This window comes from Eulemur rufifrons, chromosome 6 (assembly GCF_041146395.1).
Source record: "Eulemur rufifrons isolate Redbay chromosome 6, OSU_ERuf_1, whole genome shotgun sequence".
NCBI classification, from domain to species: domain Eukaryota; kingdom Metazoa; phylum Chordata; class Mammalia; order Primates; family Lemuridae; genus Eulemur; species Eulemur rufifrons.
Window position 1 is genome coordinate 57,423,534 of NC_090988.1, and position 17,222 is coordinate 57,440,755.

At 47.2% G+C, this 17,222-nt stretch overlaps 1 protein-coding gene across 1 annotated transcript; it reads left to right on the forward strand.

The window, feature by feature from the left end:
- The first annotated feature begins 443 nt into the window (after positions 1-443).
- CNGA4 (cyclic nucleotide gated channel subunit alpha 4) lies at positions 444-5,323 on the forward strand. The gene is made up of 6 exons (XM_069469442.1): positions 444-622; positions 758-859; positions 1,066-1,172; positions 1,420-2,065; positions 2,816-3,165; positions 4,793-5,323. Exons 1-6 carry the CDS (start codon positions 561-563, stop codon positions 5,251-5,253), a joined length of 1,728 nt encoding a protein of 575 aa, XP_069325543.1. The 5' UTR covers positions 444-560; the 3' UTR covers positions 5,254-5,323.
- Positions 5,324-17,222: the final 11,899 nt, after the last annotated feature.

Below are 17,222 nucleotides of genomic sequence, written 5' to 3' on the forward strand. Positions count from 1 at the left end.
TAATGAAAACAGAGCTTATGTCTGATGTGGGAGGCATCTCTGTCCCTAGAGACTACTTTAGCACCTGACATAGATAAGCCATTCAGTAAATAGTTGTTAAATAAATAAATAATGAGGCCCATGCAGAGAACTCTCACAATGTAAAACAGAGTGAGTGTCTGAGCCTACACTAAAATTCAGGTTCCCCTGGACTAGAGGACCCTATGTAACTCAGTTTGGGGTGCAGGGAGGGGAGGAAGAAGGCAGAAACAAGGTCCAGGCTTCGCTCTGAGGCATGCACCTCCCTACCTTCTCCAGGGACCTCATTAGAGGTGTTTAGCTGGGCAGGTGTAAGCACAGGCCCTGGGAGACAGGGCAGGATACAGGAGCTACACTGTCTCCACCCCTTCAGTAGCTGCTAGCCCTGGCTGTGTTGCTAAGAGCATCAAAGACAAAGAAGTCACAGCTGGAACCCAAGGGCAGCTCTTCCAGGCTGTTAGGCACCAGCCCCCACCTCCCAAAGCCACCTATAGGCAGAGAGGCCCTGGATATCTCACATCCCAGCACCAGGCCACAGAACCATGAGCCAGGACAGCAAAGTGAAGACAACAGAGTCCAGTCCCCCTGCTCCATCAAAGGCCAGGTGAGAAGTCCTGGTCCCCTAGCTTTGATCTGTCCACCTCACTCCACAGAGCCTCATTACTCTTGGTGCCTTCAGTCACCACAGCATGGAATGCCTGGTGAATAAATAAACCAAGACCTCCCTTCTTACTCACAGGAAGTCGATACCTGTCCTGGACCCATCTGGGGATTACTACTACTGGTGGCTGAACACGATGGTCTTCCCAGTAATGTATAACCTCATCATTGTCGTGTGCAGGTTTGGCTGGGGCGCTAAGGGAGGGGCCTTAAGGCGACAAGAGGGCTAAAGAGTGAGGCGGAGGAGAGGGGAGGGCCCTTGGGCGGGGCTCTAAGAAGGGGCGGTGCCCATGCGAGGGCCCAAGGTAGAGTACTGAGGGGCCTGGGGACACCGCCTCACCCACAGAGCATGCCCTTAAGCCAGTAGTTTCTACCCCTGCCCTGCAGAGCCTGCTTTCCCGACTTGCAGCATGGTTATCTGGTGGCTTGGTTGGTGCTGGACTACACGAGTGACTTGCTGTACCTACTGGACATCGTCGTGCGCTTCCACACAGGTCAGTGAGCTCCTAGGATTGACCCTTTGCTCCATGTTCCCTTTCCAAAGAAAGCCTCTTAGTAACAAACAAGAGCCGCCCTCCCTGATAGCACTTTCACGCGCCTCTGTGCTTGACATCTCCATGCTCACCCCAGAAACCTTGGAGCCTTCACCCTGTAACTGTGACCACCTCCCTGTCCTACTCTGGCCTGCCCACCCTCACCGACTGTTGACCCCAGCCCGTGCCTCCCTCCCTTTTCTCCCAGGATTCTTAGACCAGGGCATCCTGGTGGTGGACAAGGGTAGGATCTCGCGACGGTATGTTCGCACCTGGAGCTTCTTGTTGGACCTGGCTTCCCTGGTGCCCACGGACGTGGCCTACGTGCGGCTGGGCCCGCACACACCCACGCTGAGGCTGAACCGCTTTCTCCGTGCACCCCGCCTCTTCGAGGCCTTTGACCGCACAGAGACCCGCACAGCTTACCCGAACGCCTTTCGCATTGCCAAGCTGATGCTTTACATTTTTGTCGTCATCCATTGGAACAGCTGCCTGTACTTTGCGCTGTCCCAGTACCTAGGCTTCGGGCGTGACGTGTGGGTGTACCCGGACCCCGTGCAGCCTGGCTTTGAGCGCCTGCAGCGCCAGTACCTCTACAGCTTTTACTTCTCCACACTGATCCTGACCACGGTGGGCGACACGCCAATGCCGGCCCGGGAGGAGGAGTACCTCTTCATGGTGGGCAACTTCCTGCTGGCTGTCATGGGTTTCGCCACCATCATGGGTAGCATGAGCTCTGTCATCTACAACATGAACACTGCAGATGCGGCTTTCTACCCAGATCACGCGCTGGTGAAAAAGTACATGAAGCTGCATCACATCAACCGCCGGCTGGAGCGGCGAGTTATTGACTGGTGAGAAGGCCGGGTTCGAGACCAGGACAGGGACAGGGTAGGCGGTAGAACCTGAGGAAGGTGACTGGGTTCGCATTGCTTGTGGGCTGGGCAAGGCAGTCAAAATGTGGCATTCACTGGTGGGACTTGAAAAGGAATGTCCTCAACGAAGGGAGTCGGGACTTGGGGGAGGGGTGGGTAAGAGATGGATAGGGAGAGGAGCTCATGCACAAGGAAGGATAACAGAGACCAGGGAGTGGGAACTGCCATTGCGTGGGAGGGCTTGGAAGGCTCTGGAGGGAGTGGGAGAAGAGCAATACCACCCCCCCAGGAGAGGGCCAACCACAAGATGGTTAACTGGGTGTGATGATAATCTATACTCTGGACTGAACAAAAGGAAGTGTCACAAAGTTGGAGAACCAGAGCAGAGAGTCTCTAGAGAGGATGGGGGCTTGGTGACAGAAGTAGCTATCAGTGGGGGTGGTACAAGACATCACAGATTGGTAGGTCGGGTAGAGTCTGACAGGAGGTCAAGGATAGCTTATTCCTTGTCAAGTGATGGAGGCTTCCATACCCTGGGTGAGGTAGAAGAAGTCAAAACATCTCTATGACTAGGAAAGGAGATTAACCAACTGTCAGGAACTTCCATGCCCTCTGTGAGATCTCAGTATGGTTGGACTCTTGGCTGAAGCTGAGCTGAGCCCTAGTGGAAGGGGGTGGAGGCAGGCATGTGGGGGGCTGGTAAGGAAATGACACTGCACTTACCCTCAGGTACCAGCACCTGCACATCAACAAGAAGATGACCAACGAGGTAGCCATCTTACAGCACTTGCCCGAGCGGCTGCGAGCTGAGGTGGCCGTATCTGTACACCTGTCTACTCTGAGCCGGGTGCAGATCTTCCAGAACTGTGAGGCCAGCCTGCTGGAGGAGCTGGTGCTGAAGCTGCAGCCCCAGACCTACTCACCAGGCGAATATGTATGCCGCAAGGGGGACATTGGCCGAGAGATGTACATCATCCGCGAGGGTCAACTGGCTGTGGTGGCAGATGATGGCGTCACACAGTATGCTGTGCTTGGTGCAGGACTCTACTTTGGGGAGATCAGCATCATCAACATCAAAGGTGCGCCCCTCAGCATTTGTTCCCAGGACAGGGCTGGGGAGAAGGAGAGGGACAGCAGAACCCAGTGCTGGGACCAGATGGTACTTCAGGGCCTACAGAGTAAGGAAACCTGGCCCTTACCTGAGTCACTAAATGGCTCAGGAGAGAAGCAGGACATGGAAGATCTATTCCCTGAGAGGAAGCTGGGCCAAGGTCAGTGAGCAGGCTGGGTCTTGGAAGACAGAGTAGACATGCTCTGTGGGTATTGACCAAAGGCACCAACAGACCAGTGGAAAGTGACAGAGATAATAATAATAGCTAATATTTATTACATGTTTACTATATGCCCTGTTCTAAGTGCTTCACATGTATCAACTCATTAAATTCTCACAGCACCTGTATAAAATAGATACTATTCTCATTCCTGTTTTCTTAAAGATAAGGAAATCAAACTCACAGAGGTAATTTGCCCAGGGTTACACAGGTACACACAATTGGAACTAGTAGAAAGAACAACTCTCTCACAGCCAATTGGAAAGGTAGAAGAGAAGAAATTCCCATTTACTGACCATCAACTCTGGGCCAGGCCAGTTACTCTACACTGGCTCATTTTTTCCTCTTCCTAGCCCTGTGCAGCAGGAGTTGTTATGCCTAATCACAGGTAAGGAAACTGGGCCATGGGAGAGGGAGAAGCCTGGAAAGGGGTTGAGTGCACTGTCACTGACTAGGGCTAGACGTGCTCTAGACTAGCTCTCTGAACCTGAGGGTTCCAACCTCGAGTAGTTCTGAAGGTCTCACATCTGCCCCCCAACAACCCCCTCAAGCTCCACATCCTGTATGTGGTTGGCTACTGTCTGCTTGACTTTGGACAAGTCATTTCCCTATTTAGATCTCAATTTTCTCACCCACCTAATGAAGATGACATTGAAAACCCAGAGTTATTTATTTGTGAGAGTAAATGAGCTATATGGGTGAGACATCCAGTACAGTGCCTGGCACATGGCAAGTGTTTAAGAAATGGTAGCTCCCCTTCCCTTTTCTAAGGCCCTTCTAGCTCTGAGACTTTGTACCATTCAGCCTATCCTGTCTTCCCACCCGCTCCTCACCAGTGTAACCTAACTCTCTCCTCTCCCCATTCTCCCCACCCCCTGCATTTCAGCCACTCTGAACTGCTTACTGTTTCCTGCATGCACCTGACTCTTTTCTACCTTTTTCCCTCTGCTCATTCTCCTCTCTCTGGCTAGAGTCCCTCCCCCATGCTCCCCGTCCTCCCCTAGTTACTTTCAACTCTGTTCAGGCATCCCTTCCTCCAGGCTTCCCTAAATTCCCTGCCTTACAGCTTGGTAGGGGCTCTTTGCCTATTTTCCCACAATAACCTGATGCATACATCTACAGTGTAACAGCCATACTGTTATGTAACTATTCTATTACACTCCTATCTCCTCTAGACTGTGAATTCTTTGAGGCAGGTCAATGATACCCACCCAGCACAGGGCCTGGTCCCCAGTACATTACTGAATGAAAGAATTCATAAGACAGAAAAAGAGGTTCAAAATCACAAATATGGAGTTGGGGGTCCTGGTTCAGGAGTGAAATGTCACCACCCTGCCCCTTGCTAACTATCCTCCCATCTGCCCATGGGCCACAGGGAACATGTCTGGGAACCGCCGCACCGCCAACATCAAGAGCCTAGGTTATTCAGACCTGTTCTGCCTGAGCAAAGAGGACCTGCGGGAGGTGCTGAGTGAGTATCCACAAGCCCAGGTCGTCATGGAGGAGAAGGGACGTGAGATCCTGCTCAAAATGAACAAGCTGGACGTGAATGCTGAGGCAGCTGAGATCGCCCTACAGGAGGCCACTGAGTCCCGGCTGCGAGGCCTAGACCAGCAGCTTGATGATCTACAGACCAAGTTCGCTCGCCTCCTGGCTGAGCTGGAGTCCAGCGCACTTAAGATCGCTTACCGTGTCGAACGGCTAGAGTGGCAGACTCGAGAGTGGCCGATGCCCGAGGACCTGGCTGAGGCCGATGACGAGGGAGAAGCTGGGGAGGGAACTTCCAAGGATGCGGAAGGCAGGGCCGGCCAGGGGGGACCCCCAGGTCCAGAGTGACTGCATCCTTATCCCCAGGACTTCCACCTCTGAGTAAATCCAGATACGTAGGAAAGCCTGCCTGCAGAAATTCTTCCATCCTGTCTTCTAGGTCACAGAGATGGGAGCATATTGGTCTATAGATGCCCAGCTCGAGGTGTAGGAGTATAGCACATATTCATCCTCCACTTACCAGTATACACACACACAGTTGCACGTACAAATGCTGGTCCCAAAACTGTGCATTCCATCTAAAATGCTCCGGAGTTTCCATTCAGGAAGTGTACATGCTTTCTCACAAGCACAGATATGTCTTACATTCATATAATCTATACACACATTCAGCCATGCTCCTCCTAAACACACATATGCTGATAGCCATACACCAATAGACACATAGGTGCTCTCCACAGGTGTGCACACACTTGTGAAAACACACTCTGAGCCCTCTAGGTCCAAGATGTCCTTTGAATGACCCCCATACAGGTGATTCATAAGTGTACCATGAACATTGCACTTCAATAAAATATTTTCCTCCTCTCTAAGCATTTATGGGGCTGGAAATAAAAGGCAAATCCAATGGTGGGCCAGGATGAATTCTGTCTGAATTCTGAGTCACAGAGGTGAGGGGTCTGTTTAGTAGTTAGTGGGTTAGATTCAAAGAGGTTGGGGTTCCCAAAAAGTAGAGAATCAATACTAGCCAAGGCAAAGCAGGCTTTTTGCATCACACTGCTGCAAGTGTAATATATATACATATTCACGCTGGCCATTGCATCCCACACCAGAGTGTATGTTCTCAACTTTGTGATCTCTGAGGGACTTGATCTAGTTTAGTGAGCCAGAACAGATACCTTGGCTTCTTTTTTCTCCCTTGGCCCAGCCCTGGAGCCTGTGGCTGTACTTCCCTGCATTCAGAGCTGATTCCAAGGAAAGAATAGTGCCCAGGACCACTTGCCTGTCCCTGTCCCACTATACCAGTTGTTGGAGCTGGTTTTGGTGCTGGTAGAAAGAAATCCAGCCTTCCTTCTTTGCATGGTATTTCAAAATATAGGGGGGAGAATAGAGAGTAGGTGGAGTGGAATACCATGGTCAGGGACAATTAGAAATGAGTGTGTGTCAGGAGGTTTAGAGTAACTTTGGTGTACTTGGAAGGAGGCTGCATGTTTGGGGCAGGGAAGATGTTGTACAGTCCGTGGGGAGGAATCTGATGTCCTCTCTGAATCAGATTCACCCAGGGTCACCATTTTAGCTCCTTCAGGGCCTAGCCAGTCTTCAGATCTGAGCTCTGCCAAGTGGTATTTTTAAATGTACCCAGGATTTAACTTATAGGTATAACTGAGCGAAGAGTTTCTACCCTCAGGAGAGATTATAAGGGCCAGGGCACTTTAAATCATTTTAAAATATATAGTTATTTTGTAACATCTTCCTCATAAAATATAAGATTCATAAGGCTGGCTCTTGATCTGTCTTGTTCATCTCTGTGTCCCCAGGGCCAAAACTGTGCCTGGCACATAGTAGGTACCCAATATATATTTGCTAACCAAAGAAAGAGAGTTGAACCAGATAGCGACCAAATATTGGAGGAAGATGTGTGTCAATTTCTCAAGAGGTTTTCTACCATCTCTTCCCTCAAATCACAATGAATTAGAATGAGTGATATGTTGTGAAGGCCATTTTGGTGGTATCTGGTGGATTTAGGGAGCTGAGAATAAGCTTTTCGTTGACACAACACTACATCCTGTCCCAGTGAAGGATCTCTTAGAACAGGTGATCCCTGCTACTCTATAGAATCCTGGTCTAGGGCACAAGTAGGGGGATAACTGACTACATAGCATATTCTAGATGCGGAAATGGCTCCTGCAGGACTAGAGCCTCAGAGCAGTGCCTCTAGGGGTGGGCAGTCTTGAACAAGGAATACACCAGCATCACCATTATGGTCTGAAGGTCAGAGGCCTGGCCCCAGATGTCTGTCCAACATAAAAAACCCCAGAGACTTTTGCAAGACTCTAAGTTGGGGGAGATAGAGTGGGAAGAAAGCCACAAAACACAACTAATACTAAATCTCCCATAAAGTAGTTGTTGAAAAGCTTAGGTGAGAATTGTCTGATTTAGAGAATCAAGGGAATGTCCAATAGTCTACACACAATTATACAATCATTCATAACACTCTGCTACACATACATTATTTCATTTGGTTCTTGTAACAAGGTTAAGAAAGTTAAATTATTGTTATGCTCATTTTTCCAGATCAGGAAACCGAAGCCCCCATAGCAACTAAAAATAATAGATTTGATGTATTGAGAAATTATTAATACTTTGTGCCAGAGCCTGGGCTAAGTGCATTGTCTCAATTAGTCCTTACAATTATATGAGAAAGATGCCATTATTGGCCCATTTTGAAACCGAGGCTCTGGAATTAGATAACTTGCCCAATATCACAAGGCTCCTAAGTCACATGGAATGAAACCCAAGTCTGTCATATTGTTTCTTTTAGGGAGATAAGGAAAGGAGCTACATCAACTTGAGGCTAAGGCCAGGCCAGCTCCTTCCTTTCTTGAGAATGACCATCATGAGCAGTAACTGTGGTAACTGGGGGAGAAGGAGCCAGTTGTTAGGCAAAGCTTGTGAATCGCTGGCAAGGCTGCCTGCAGGCAAAGACGAGGCACTGCCCACTGCTCTGGAGAAGAGTTGCTAATTCCAGCCCCAGAGTCTGCACCCACACAGCAGTGAGAGGAGGGCAGGGGTTTGGGAGCCACTGCTAGACTTCTACAGCGTTTTCAAAGCTGTTCCAAGGGCTCTCTGCTGAGAGCCCAGATGCTTCTGGCTTAGCTCTCCTTCCTCCCACAGGCCCTAGGGCCTCACCCATTTCTCTCCTTGGTGCAGGACCCTGGAATGTACACCATGCTCAGTATTCCCAGTTCGCTACTCCCCCACGGCAGCTTCTTTGGCCCACCCCACCCCACCCTTTTCTTTCTTAGGGTTTGGCTGCTAGCCCCAGAAGACAGATGGAAATAAAGTATCAAGCTTGGGAGGAAATCAGATTGCTAGGGAGTAGGGCCGTTCAACCCAAGGAGAGATCTCGTGCAACACTAGGAGCCAGGAGCAGGAGGTAGTGTGGGTTGATTCCAGTTTGAGGCTGAAGCTGACGTTTGGCTGGAGGTGAAGATCAGAGATGGATGAGCAAGCTGGGTCAGAGCTGGGATCACAGCCTAGCTCACGTCAGGGCAAGTGTTAGGCTGGCTGTAAAGTACAACAGATGGGAAAGGGCCTGTATTTGGAGCTAATCAGAGTTGAGTTTTAGTTCTGAAACATTGCACCCCAGCTGGCGGACTCTCAGACTCTTCTCTACAAAATCTTTCAGGGTTGTTGAAAGAAATGCTGAAGACTTAAAATATAAATAAGATAATTAATGTAAACTGCCTACCAGTGCCTGGAAGATAGCAATTTCTTAATAATGAATAGCAGCTATGACTATTTCTCCGGTCCTGCTGGCAGCTAGCTGTTGTGTCTTTCAGAGCCCTGGGGCAGAGGCTGTCCTGCTCGGCCTGTCTCAGGCCTCTGGCTGGGCCTCCAGATTGTGCCAGCAATGCAAGGTCTTGGCCAGCAGAGAGCGCAAGACACTCCTTCCCTCCCCTCCTTCCAGCTCCCTCCCAGGGCTCAGGATTGCATCGCCTGGATAAGCTGGGAGAAACGCGATCACGGGGACAGGAAACAATGTTGGGGAATCGTGATCTCAACTGGTCTGTGAAAACTCTTGTTCGGATTTTTTCACAAGGACTAAAATACATCAGTGGTGATGCTGAGAGACATTACTGAGGAGGTCATGCCCAATTAGCAGCCCTGTTGCAGGCAGCACCACTGAATGACTGGGAACATTCAGGACTGCCCTCCACACAGATTGAAAATTCCTTGTGCTTTTCACCTCCAGAACGCCCGGACCCAGAGGCCCAGGGGCCCTCTCTGTGTCTGTGGTTGCCATTCCAGTTTTGGTGCCTTGGCCTGTTATCCTCAGCCTTTCCCTTCAGCAGCAGGTCCCACAGGGCCCCAGAGGCTACTAACTTGAACGTGTCCACTAAAGCCCTCTCTCTGAATGATCTTCCCTTGGCTTTTTTAACCTTCAAGTAAGGACCTGACCTGGGAGATCCAGGCCCCTCATGGCCCACCTGTGAGGGCCTATGTCTGAAGCATGACCATCCAGCCAGAGCCAGCCCTGGGTGTATGCCTCTGCTCTCCCCCAGCGTAAGCTCCAGGAACCTAGAAGGCAAGTCCTTGCTCTGGTTTCTTTTCTCTGCCCAACATTCCCTGCCAGCTCTGACTCCAGCTCCTCTGCCTTCTCAGCCAGCTCCTTCTGTTTAATTATCCCAAGAGAAGGGCCTCCTGTGTGGGCAGGGAACACGTGGGCAAGAGCTCAGTACAGAAGCATATCTGCATATCACAAAAATGCAGAAAAAAGGCCTTGAAAGATGTGGAGAGAAGGCAGCCTAATCAGATACAGAGGGAGGGTTTGAGCAAATGGGGAAAAGGGCAAGCTGAGCACCCCAAGGACCAAACTATGGCTGGTTTCTTTCCTAGCACTGGATCCCAGCTTCAAGTGTGGGCATCAGAGCCAGGGTCCTGGAGGCAGAGCCTGTAACATGACCCTCATGCTACTATGTCTATGAATATTGGGTTTCCTGGGTAAAGCACTGATATTTTGTGGACCTGCAAGCTACCTTATAAAGCAGGCTATCTGGCTGTGCATTAGGCACTATATTCTGCTCTCTTTGATTGTTTCCCCTGAATATTTACTGAAGTGTTATTTAAACGTTCCCCTCTTATCTCAATTGTGATACAGGATATTGAAAGAAGGATCATGTGCCCACACTTAGGCTAATGGGGCAGTGGCATGGGTGATTGAGACTCCCCAAAGGGGGAGGTAAATTGTTCTAGCTACCAGAGTTAAACTAGGTGGTCCAGAATCCCCCTCAAAACAAAACAAAACAAAAACAAAAACAAAAACAAAAACAAAGAAGGAATAACCTTGGCAGGTCAAGGCCTGAGTTAAAAAAGCAGCTTCCCTCAGGACTGAGCCTAGCCCTACTTCAGGACCTCTTGCCCTCTTAGGTTTCCAAGGGTCCAGGTCTCTCTCCTTGGGCTGCCCATATGGACTTTGCAGTTCCCTCCTTCCTCTGATCTAAAGCCTCCCTATTTCCTGGCCCTGAGTAATCCCATTCTCTCCAAAGGCTGGCTTATTGCTGACATAGATGGAATTTGCTGATTTTGAGAAATGAGCTTCTACCCCGTTTGCTACTGTATTTTCATCCTCTCCCCCTCTCTCCTCTGCTCATGACATCCCTCCTCTTCTTCACTGTAGCTATTACTTAGGTTTTTTCCTCTTTACAAACCATCTTCTTGAAATCAGTCTATACACACCAACTCCTGGGCCTCACCTCCCATCACCCATCTGCATTTAGTTGGAGGGGAGAATATGAGCAAGGTGCAAAGGTGAACAATACAGCATACACAAAGAAACTGTAAGCAATTCAAGGTTCCTGAAGCCAAGTATGACCATCCAGCTGGAGCCAGTGTCTGGGTGTGAGAATAAAGAAAAGATAGAAAATAAGTAATGAGAGTAGTGTGGAGAGTAATTTGAGAAACTGTTGGAGAATGGAGCATGTATTAGTCAGTTTAGGCTGCCATAACAAAATATCACAGGCTGGGTGGCTTAAACAATAGAAATTTATTTTCTCACAGTTCTGGAGGCTGGAATTCCCAGATCAAAGTACCAGCAGATTCAGTTTCTAGGGAGGGCTCTCTTCCTGGCTTGCAGACAGCTGCCTTCTCATTGTATCCTCACGTGGCCTTTCCTCCGTGCATGGCAGCAGCCGGGGAAGGGGGAGATCTCTGGTGTCCCTTCCTCTTCTTATATGGACACCGGTCCTATCCAATTAGGGCCCCACTCTTATAACCTTATTTAACCTTAATTGCCTCTTTAAAGGCCCTATCTCCAAATACAGTCGCAGGGCAGGAGCCAGAAAAGCAAAAGGACAATTATAAGGCGTGTAACTGTAAGAATTACCATGAGAAGTAGAGGATATTACAGAAGCACACAGGAGAGACACCTAACCAGACTTGAGGGGTTAAGGAAAACTTCTCAGAGGAGTTTTGTTCTCTTTAACTCCTTTTCCAAGATCAGCAGACTCTTATATCCTCAACTTCTTTGAACAATCTCCCAACTCCTTTGTTAACCAAAATAGCAGTCTCCTAAGGATGGTACCTCCTCTGCAGAAAGGGATGGTTTCTCATCCTCTCGCAAGCCTGTACCAGAATTGGGGTCCTTTACTCACCGATGCTTCTTCTTGACTCTCAGTAGAGTCCAGCTTCTTGAAGTTCATACACATTCATTATGCTACCCTCTTCCCTTCCCCATTGCCAACAACTGCCAATCTTCCGGTGCCTACCTATTACTCACATTAGGCTTTGTCACTTTAAGCTATAGTTCTCTCTTCTCCATGACCAGCTGAGAATTCATGGCCCATTATTTCACCGTGATCCCTTTATTTTTCCATCCCACCTACCTGGTAAAATCCCATCTTTAGATGAACTGAACCATCAACATTCTCCATGCTTGCATCCAACCAGCTGAGCTCTGCTGGAGAAATTGATAACACTAGAAATTCATGGTCTTCAACCCTTAAGCGGGCCCTTAATACTTTCCTATTATCTTACTACATTCCTCTAGTATCCACTTTCCTTCTCCCATTATATATAGTTTTCTTAAACCATCTTAACTCCTATAATTTCAATCCCATACACACACACAGACACACACAGACACACACACACACCACTCACTGATAACCAGATCTTCAACTTTAGAGAGAAAATAAAAACTATTAGACAGCAGTTTCCCACCAAATCTACTATCTTAAGATGGAGAGTACGTTGCTATGACAATAGAGAAAAAATCACAGGGACTCATGATTGTAGTTTCTTTCTTTTTCATGCAGCAGTACCAGGGATAGTAAAATGGCTTAACAGTATATAGGAGACCCAGACTCCTTTTGTCTTGTCACTCTGCCATCCCTAGTCTGTTACCTTCACTGCATGATCAAATGTGGCTCACTCTCACACCCACATTGAGCTGCAGGAAGAGGCAATGAGGAAGAGAAGGTCTACTTCCCTGTTTGAAGATTTTGATCTGGAAGCTGCACATATCACTTCCACCTACAGCCACTGTTCTAGTCATCAAGCAGTTTTTGTACTTAACTACAAAAACAGTCTAGGAAGTATAGCTGTTATCCAGTTGTCCATAACTTATTTTCATCTATAATCATTCTCTTCTAATTTCTTCTCACGGTTTAGTCTTTACTTCCATCGAAAGCTAGGACCCTCCACGTCTGCTCTTGATTCCCATATCCCTGTTACCATATAACATAATACTTCCCTGCCTTCTCAGGAACCTTGCATTATTAATTAGCCACTCTGTCTCTATCCTATATCTTTAGTCTTTTCTATATATTGGAGTAATTCCATCTGCAAAAAATAAAGATCTAGTTTTTCCATCCTAAAAAAAAAAAATCATTCCACACCCTCCTCTAGTGCTATCCTCTTTCCTTTCCTTAATACCTACACTTCTTAAAGACTTGCCTGAAGTCATTCACTCCACTTCCTCCTGTCATACTGAGTTTTCAGTACACCCACCTGTGTACAGAAGTGCCTCAACAACCTCACCAAAATGGCTCTTTCTAAGGTTGCCAAGGGTCTCCAGGTCGCTAAATTCAGAGCACATTTCTCAGTCCTCATTTTTCTTATCCAGGAGCAGCATTTGAATGAGTTTGACACTTTCTTCTTGAATCTCTTCTACTTTAAATTTTTTTTTTTTTTTTTGTGACAGAGTCCCCCTCTGTATCCCCCGTTAGAGTGCAGTGGCATCATTATAGCTCACTGCAACCTCAAACTCCTGGGTTCAGGCAATTCTCTTGCCTAAGCCTCCCAAGTAGCTTGGACTACAGGTGCAAACTATGACACCCAGGTAACTTTTTCTATTTTTAGTAGAGACAGGATCTTACTCTTACTCAGGCTGGTTTCAAACTCCTGAGCTCAAGCAATCCTCCCACCTTGGCCTCCCAGAATGTAAGGATTACAGGTGTGTTCTACTTTAAATTTTATGATGCTTTGCTCCCTTGTTTTCTTCCTTTCTCTCTGCTCTTTCTTGGTCTCTTTTGCAGGCTGGTCTTTCTTTACCTAGGCTTTAGATAATGGCCTTCTCCAAGTCTGACCTGGTCCTATATTTCTTCTAATTCTATACACTCTCACTAATTCTGTGGTTTGCATTACTTCTTATACAATCTGCATATTCAGCTTCCTACAGGAATTTCTACTTAGATATCTAATAGGCATCTGAAACTTAACATGTCCAAAACAGAACAGATTTGCTGGTGGGAGTTGCTCTCTGCTAGTTACTATTTTCTCTATGAAGTTGGAGTCTAGGTTAACTGAGAGTGAAGGATGCTGTGTGTGTATGTGTGTGTGTATCAGGGTGGGAAATGAAATTAGAGATTTTATGAGTCAAGGAAATTTGAAAAAAATAGCATGCAAAATGTGAGAAATAAGGTGATCAGAGAAATTTAGTAAGACTTCTGCTTATTCTGGGAAGCAGCATAGTATGAACACCTAAATTCTAATTTCCAAAATCCCTAACTTTGAATTCTGGCTGTTTCACCTAGTAGCTTTGTGGCTTTAAGAAGTTACTTAAACTCTCTCCAAGCTACAGTTTTTTTCATCTAACATGGTAATCAATAATGTTGGGCCTAAATTTATAGCTCTTTATGAGGGTTAACTGTAATTAAAGGTAATGTGCCTGGAGCATAGTAGGTGATCATCAGTTTCTGTCCAGTTACCAGAAACCTTATTCATTTTTATCTCATCTTCCTCTCTCACTCTTCATATGCAAACAATCTCTCAATTCTGTCTCTCTACCTCCTAAATAGCTCTTGAATTCAACTTCTCCACCACCTACATAACTTTAGTTAAAGCCACTATCATCTCTCATTTGAATTACTCTCATGGACTCCAAATTGGTCCCACCTTTTAAGTTGCTCTCCATACTAGTTGCCGATGCAATCTTTGCAAAGCTTTCTAAATCTTAACAAATTTCCAATGCTATCACTTCTTCCTTGTATGGCTTGCAAGGTCTGCACTCACTGCCTCCTGAGATGGGAGCTGTATTATTTTTCTATAGCTGTGTAACAAATTACCATGAATTTAGTGGCTTAAAACATTTATTAGCTCTCGGATCTGTTGATCAGAAGTCTGTCTACACAGTATGGCTGGATTCTCTGCTCAGGCTATCACAAGGTTGAAGCAAAGTGTCAGCCAGACTGAATTCTCTTACAGAGACTTGGGGGAGGACTGAAGTCCCTGTTCTTTTGCTGGGTGTCAGCTGGGGACTGCTGTCAGTGAGAGGGTACTCTTGGGTACTTGTGCTGTGCCCTTGTCCATTCTCAAGCCAGCAACAGCCACCAGCACCCTTGCCACATTGTCCCCTCTGCCTTCAAGCCATCAACAGTGTGTTGAATACTTATTCTTCCAATTTCTCTGATTTCCTCTTTTGCTGCCAGCCAAAGAAAACTTGTAATTTGGTAAAGACTAGTCAGATAATCTATCTTGAAGTTAACTGAATTAATAACATTAATTCCACCAGCAAAATCCCTTTTGCCATAGAACATAATCATGGGAGTAGTATCTCATTATATTCACAGGTCCACTCACACTTGAGAGAAAATTATACAAAGGTGAGAGTCACTGGGGGTCATCTTATAATTCTGCCTATCCCAGGAGAGAAAACCAGGGGAAACATCCCTGAGGGCCCAGGCATGGTGACTCACACCTGTAATCCTAGCACTCTGGGAGACTGAGGTGGGAGGATCACTTGAGCTCAGGAGTTCAAGACCAGCCTCAGCAAGAGCAAGACCCCATCTCTACTAAAAATAGGAAGAAAAAAAATTAGCCAGGTGCAGTTGTATGCACCTGCAGTCCCAGCTAGTCTGGAGGCTGAGGTAGGAGGATGACCTGAGCCCAGCAATTTGAGGTTGCAGTGAGCTACTATGACACCACTGACTCTAGCCCAGGCAACAGAGTGAGACTCTGTCTCAAAAAAGAAACAAAACAAAACAAAACAGAAACACATTCCTAAGGAATTGTTGCTTGAGCTGCGATCAGACTGACGAGTAAGAGTTAATTAGATAAAGAAGGAAAGGCAAAACTTCTAGAGAGCATACACAAAAGCCATGTAACTGGAGAACCTATAGCAAAGAAAAAAAAAGAGAAGGGGAGCTAAAGAAAGACCAATGAGCCCACAGTGGAAAGAACAAGAATGACAGTGACTTGAAATAAGATGGATAGAGTTGTCAGTAGGAGTCAAACCATGTGGGCTTTGTAGATACTGTTAAAAGGTTTTGTCAATCCCAAAAGCAAAGGTCAGAAGAGTGGCATAATCAGACTTGTATTATGAGCATATCACTCTGGCTATAAGGCGGAGGGTAGGAGAATAGTGCAAGGATAGCGTAATGTCAGTGGATGTACAAGCAGACAAATTCAAGGAACACTCAGTAGCTAAAATCAACAGGTCTTCGTGATTGATTGAATTTGGGAGTGATGTAGTTATGTTCCCCAGGAAGCAGACTCTAAAACAAAGATTACTATGAAGGATGTTTACTAAGGAGTGTTCTTGGAGTCAACACCTGTGCAAGAGAGAGGATGAAAATAGGATTGGGTAAAAGGAAAAGCTGAGCAGTAATTCAGTCCCAACAAAGACCTCAGTCAACCTCATGAGGAACTCTGGAGTTGTGAACATCTTTCAGAGTTGTCCTCCACTGGGGTAAGGGTACTAAACCTTTCTACCTCTGTGCTGATCAGTCATTGGATGCAGGATGCCCCAGAAAGGGAACATGACCTTGAATGAGCCAGCTTTCTTCTGCTCAGGCAACTCCTGAAAGAGATTGACAGTTGAACGCCATCCTTCAGCAGCACTCTCAGTGGCTGGTGAGAATAAGTTCTTCATTTTTGAAAAGGAGTCTGGCATTTGTGTCACAGCCTCCAGACAGGGGTGAAAGAGCATAAGAAAGCAAGGCATCAAGGGTGATTCCTAAATTTCTGATGTGTGCATCTTGGTGGATGCACTTAGCAACCCTAAATTGCAATCATTGACTTACTTGGGAAAATCTCCATTAGAGTGGGTGCTACTCAGGGACAGACTGTATTGGACAACTACTGCACAGCCCTGTAACTGGAAATAGTTTGCTGAATAAGTGAATGTCTGTCTACTTCTATTTCCACTCTTTTCTCCCCTAATTTTTCCTTTGCTCCCATGCCCCTACATCCTACCACCATCCAATGTGGGAAAAATCCAGCAGGTTATCTGCGGCTCCACCTATGCTGCAGCTGAACAAACAGCAAGTCAAGCTTCTGGTGCAGGGCTCTCTGATGTGCCAGGCAGGCAGTGCCAGGAGAAGAGGGAGCAGGTGATGACATCTCCACCCACTCCAGCTGTAAACCCTCCTTCAATGCTTCCACTCCTATAAACTTAGTGCTGGCTGGACCAGGTCCTCTCCAAAAGATTGGGTAAAGGCTCTCTGAATTCCCCATAAACCCAGACCCCATCCTCTAATCTGTTCTTCCACAGATGCCCCTACCTCCTACAGCTACTGCTGGGGACCAGAAGCTGGAATTTCACATGATATTGGAGTTTCTTTGAAATTGAGAATAAATAGGGAGCAAGGCTGAAATAGTAGAGAAAGGCCAAAAAGCTGAGCCCACTTCAGTCCCGCACACCCATCTCTCAGCCTTGTTCCTGCTGCACCCCAGTGACCCAGTGCCCTTCCAGCCCCCTCTCGTGGGAACCGGACACCCTACACAGGCGGCTCCATGTGCTCTGAGAGCAAACAGGGAGCGTCAGCGTGTCGCGTGGGGGTGGGCGCTACCTGGAGACCGCTGAGAAAGCCAGCTGC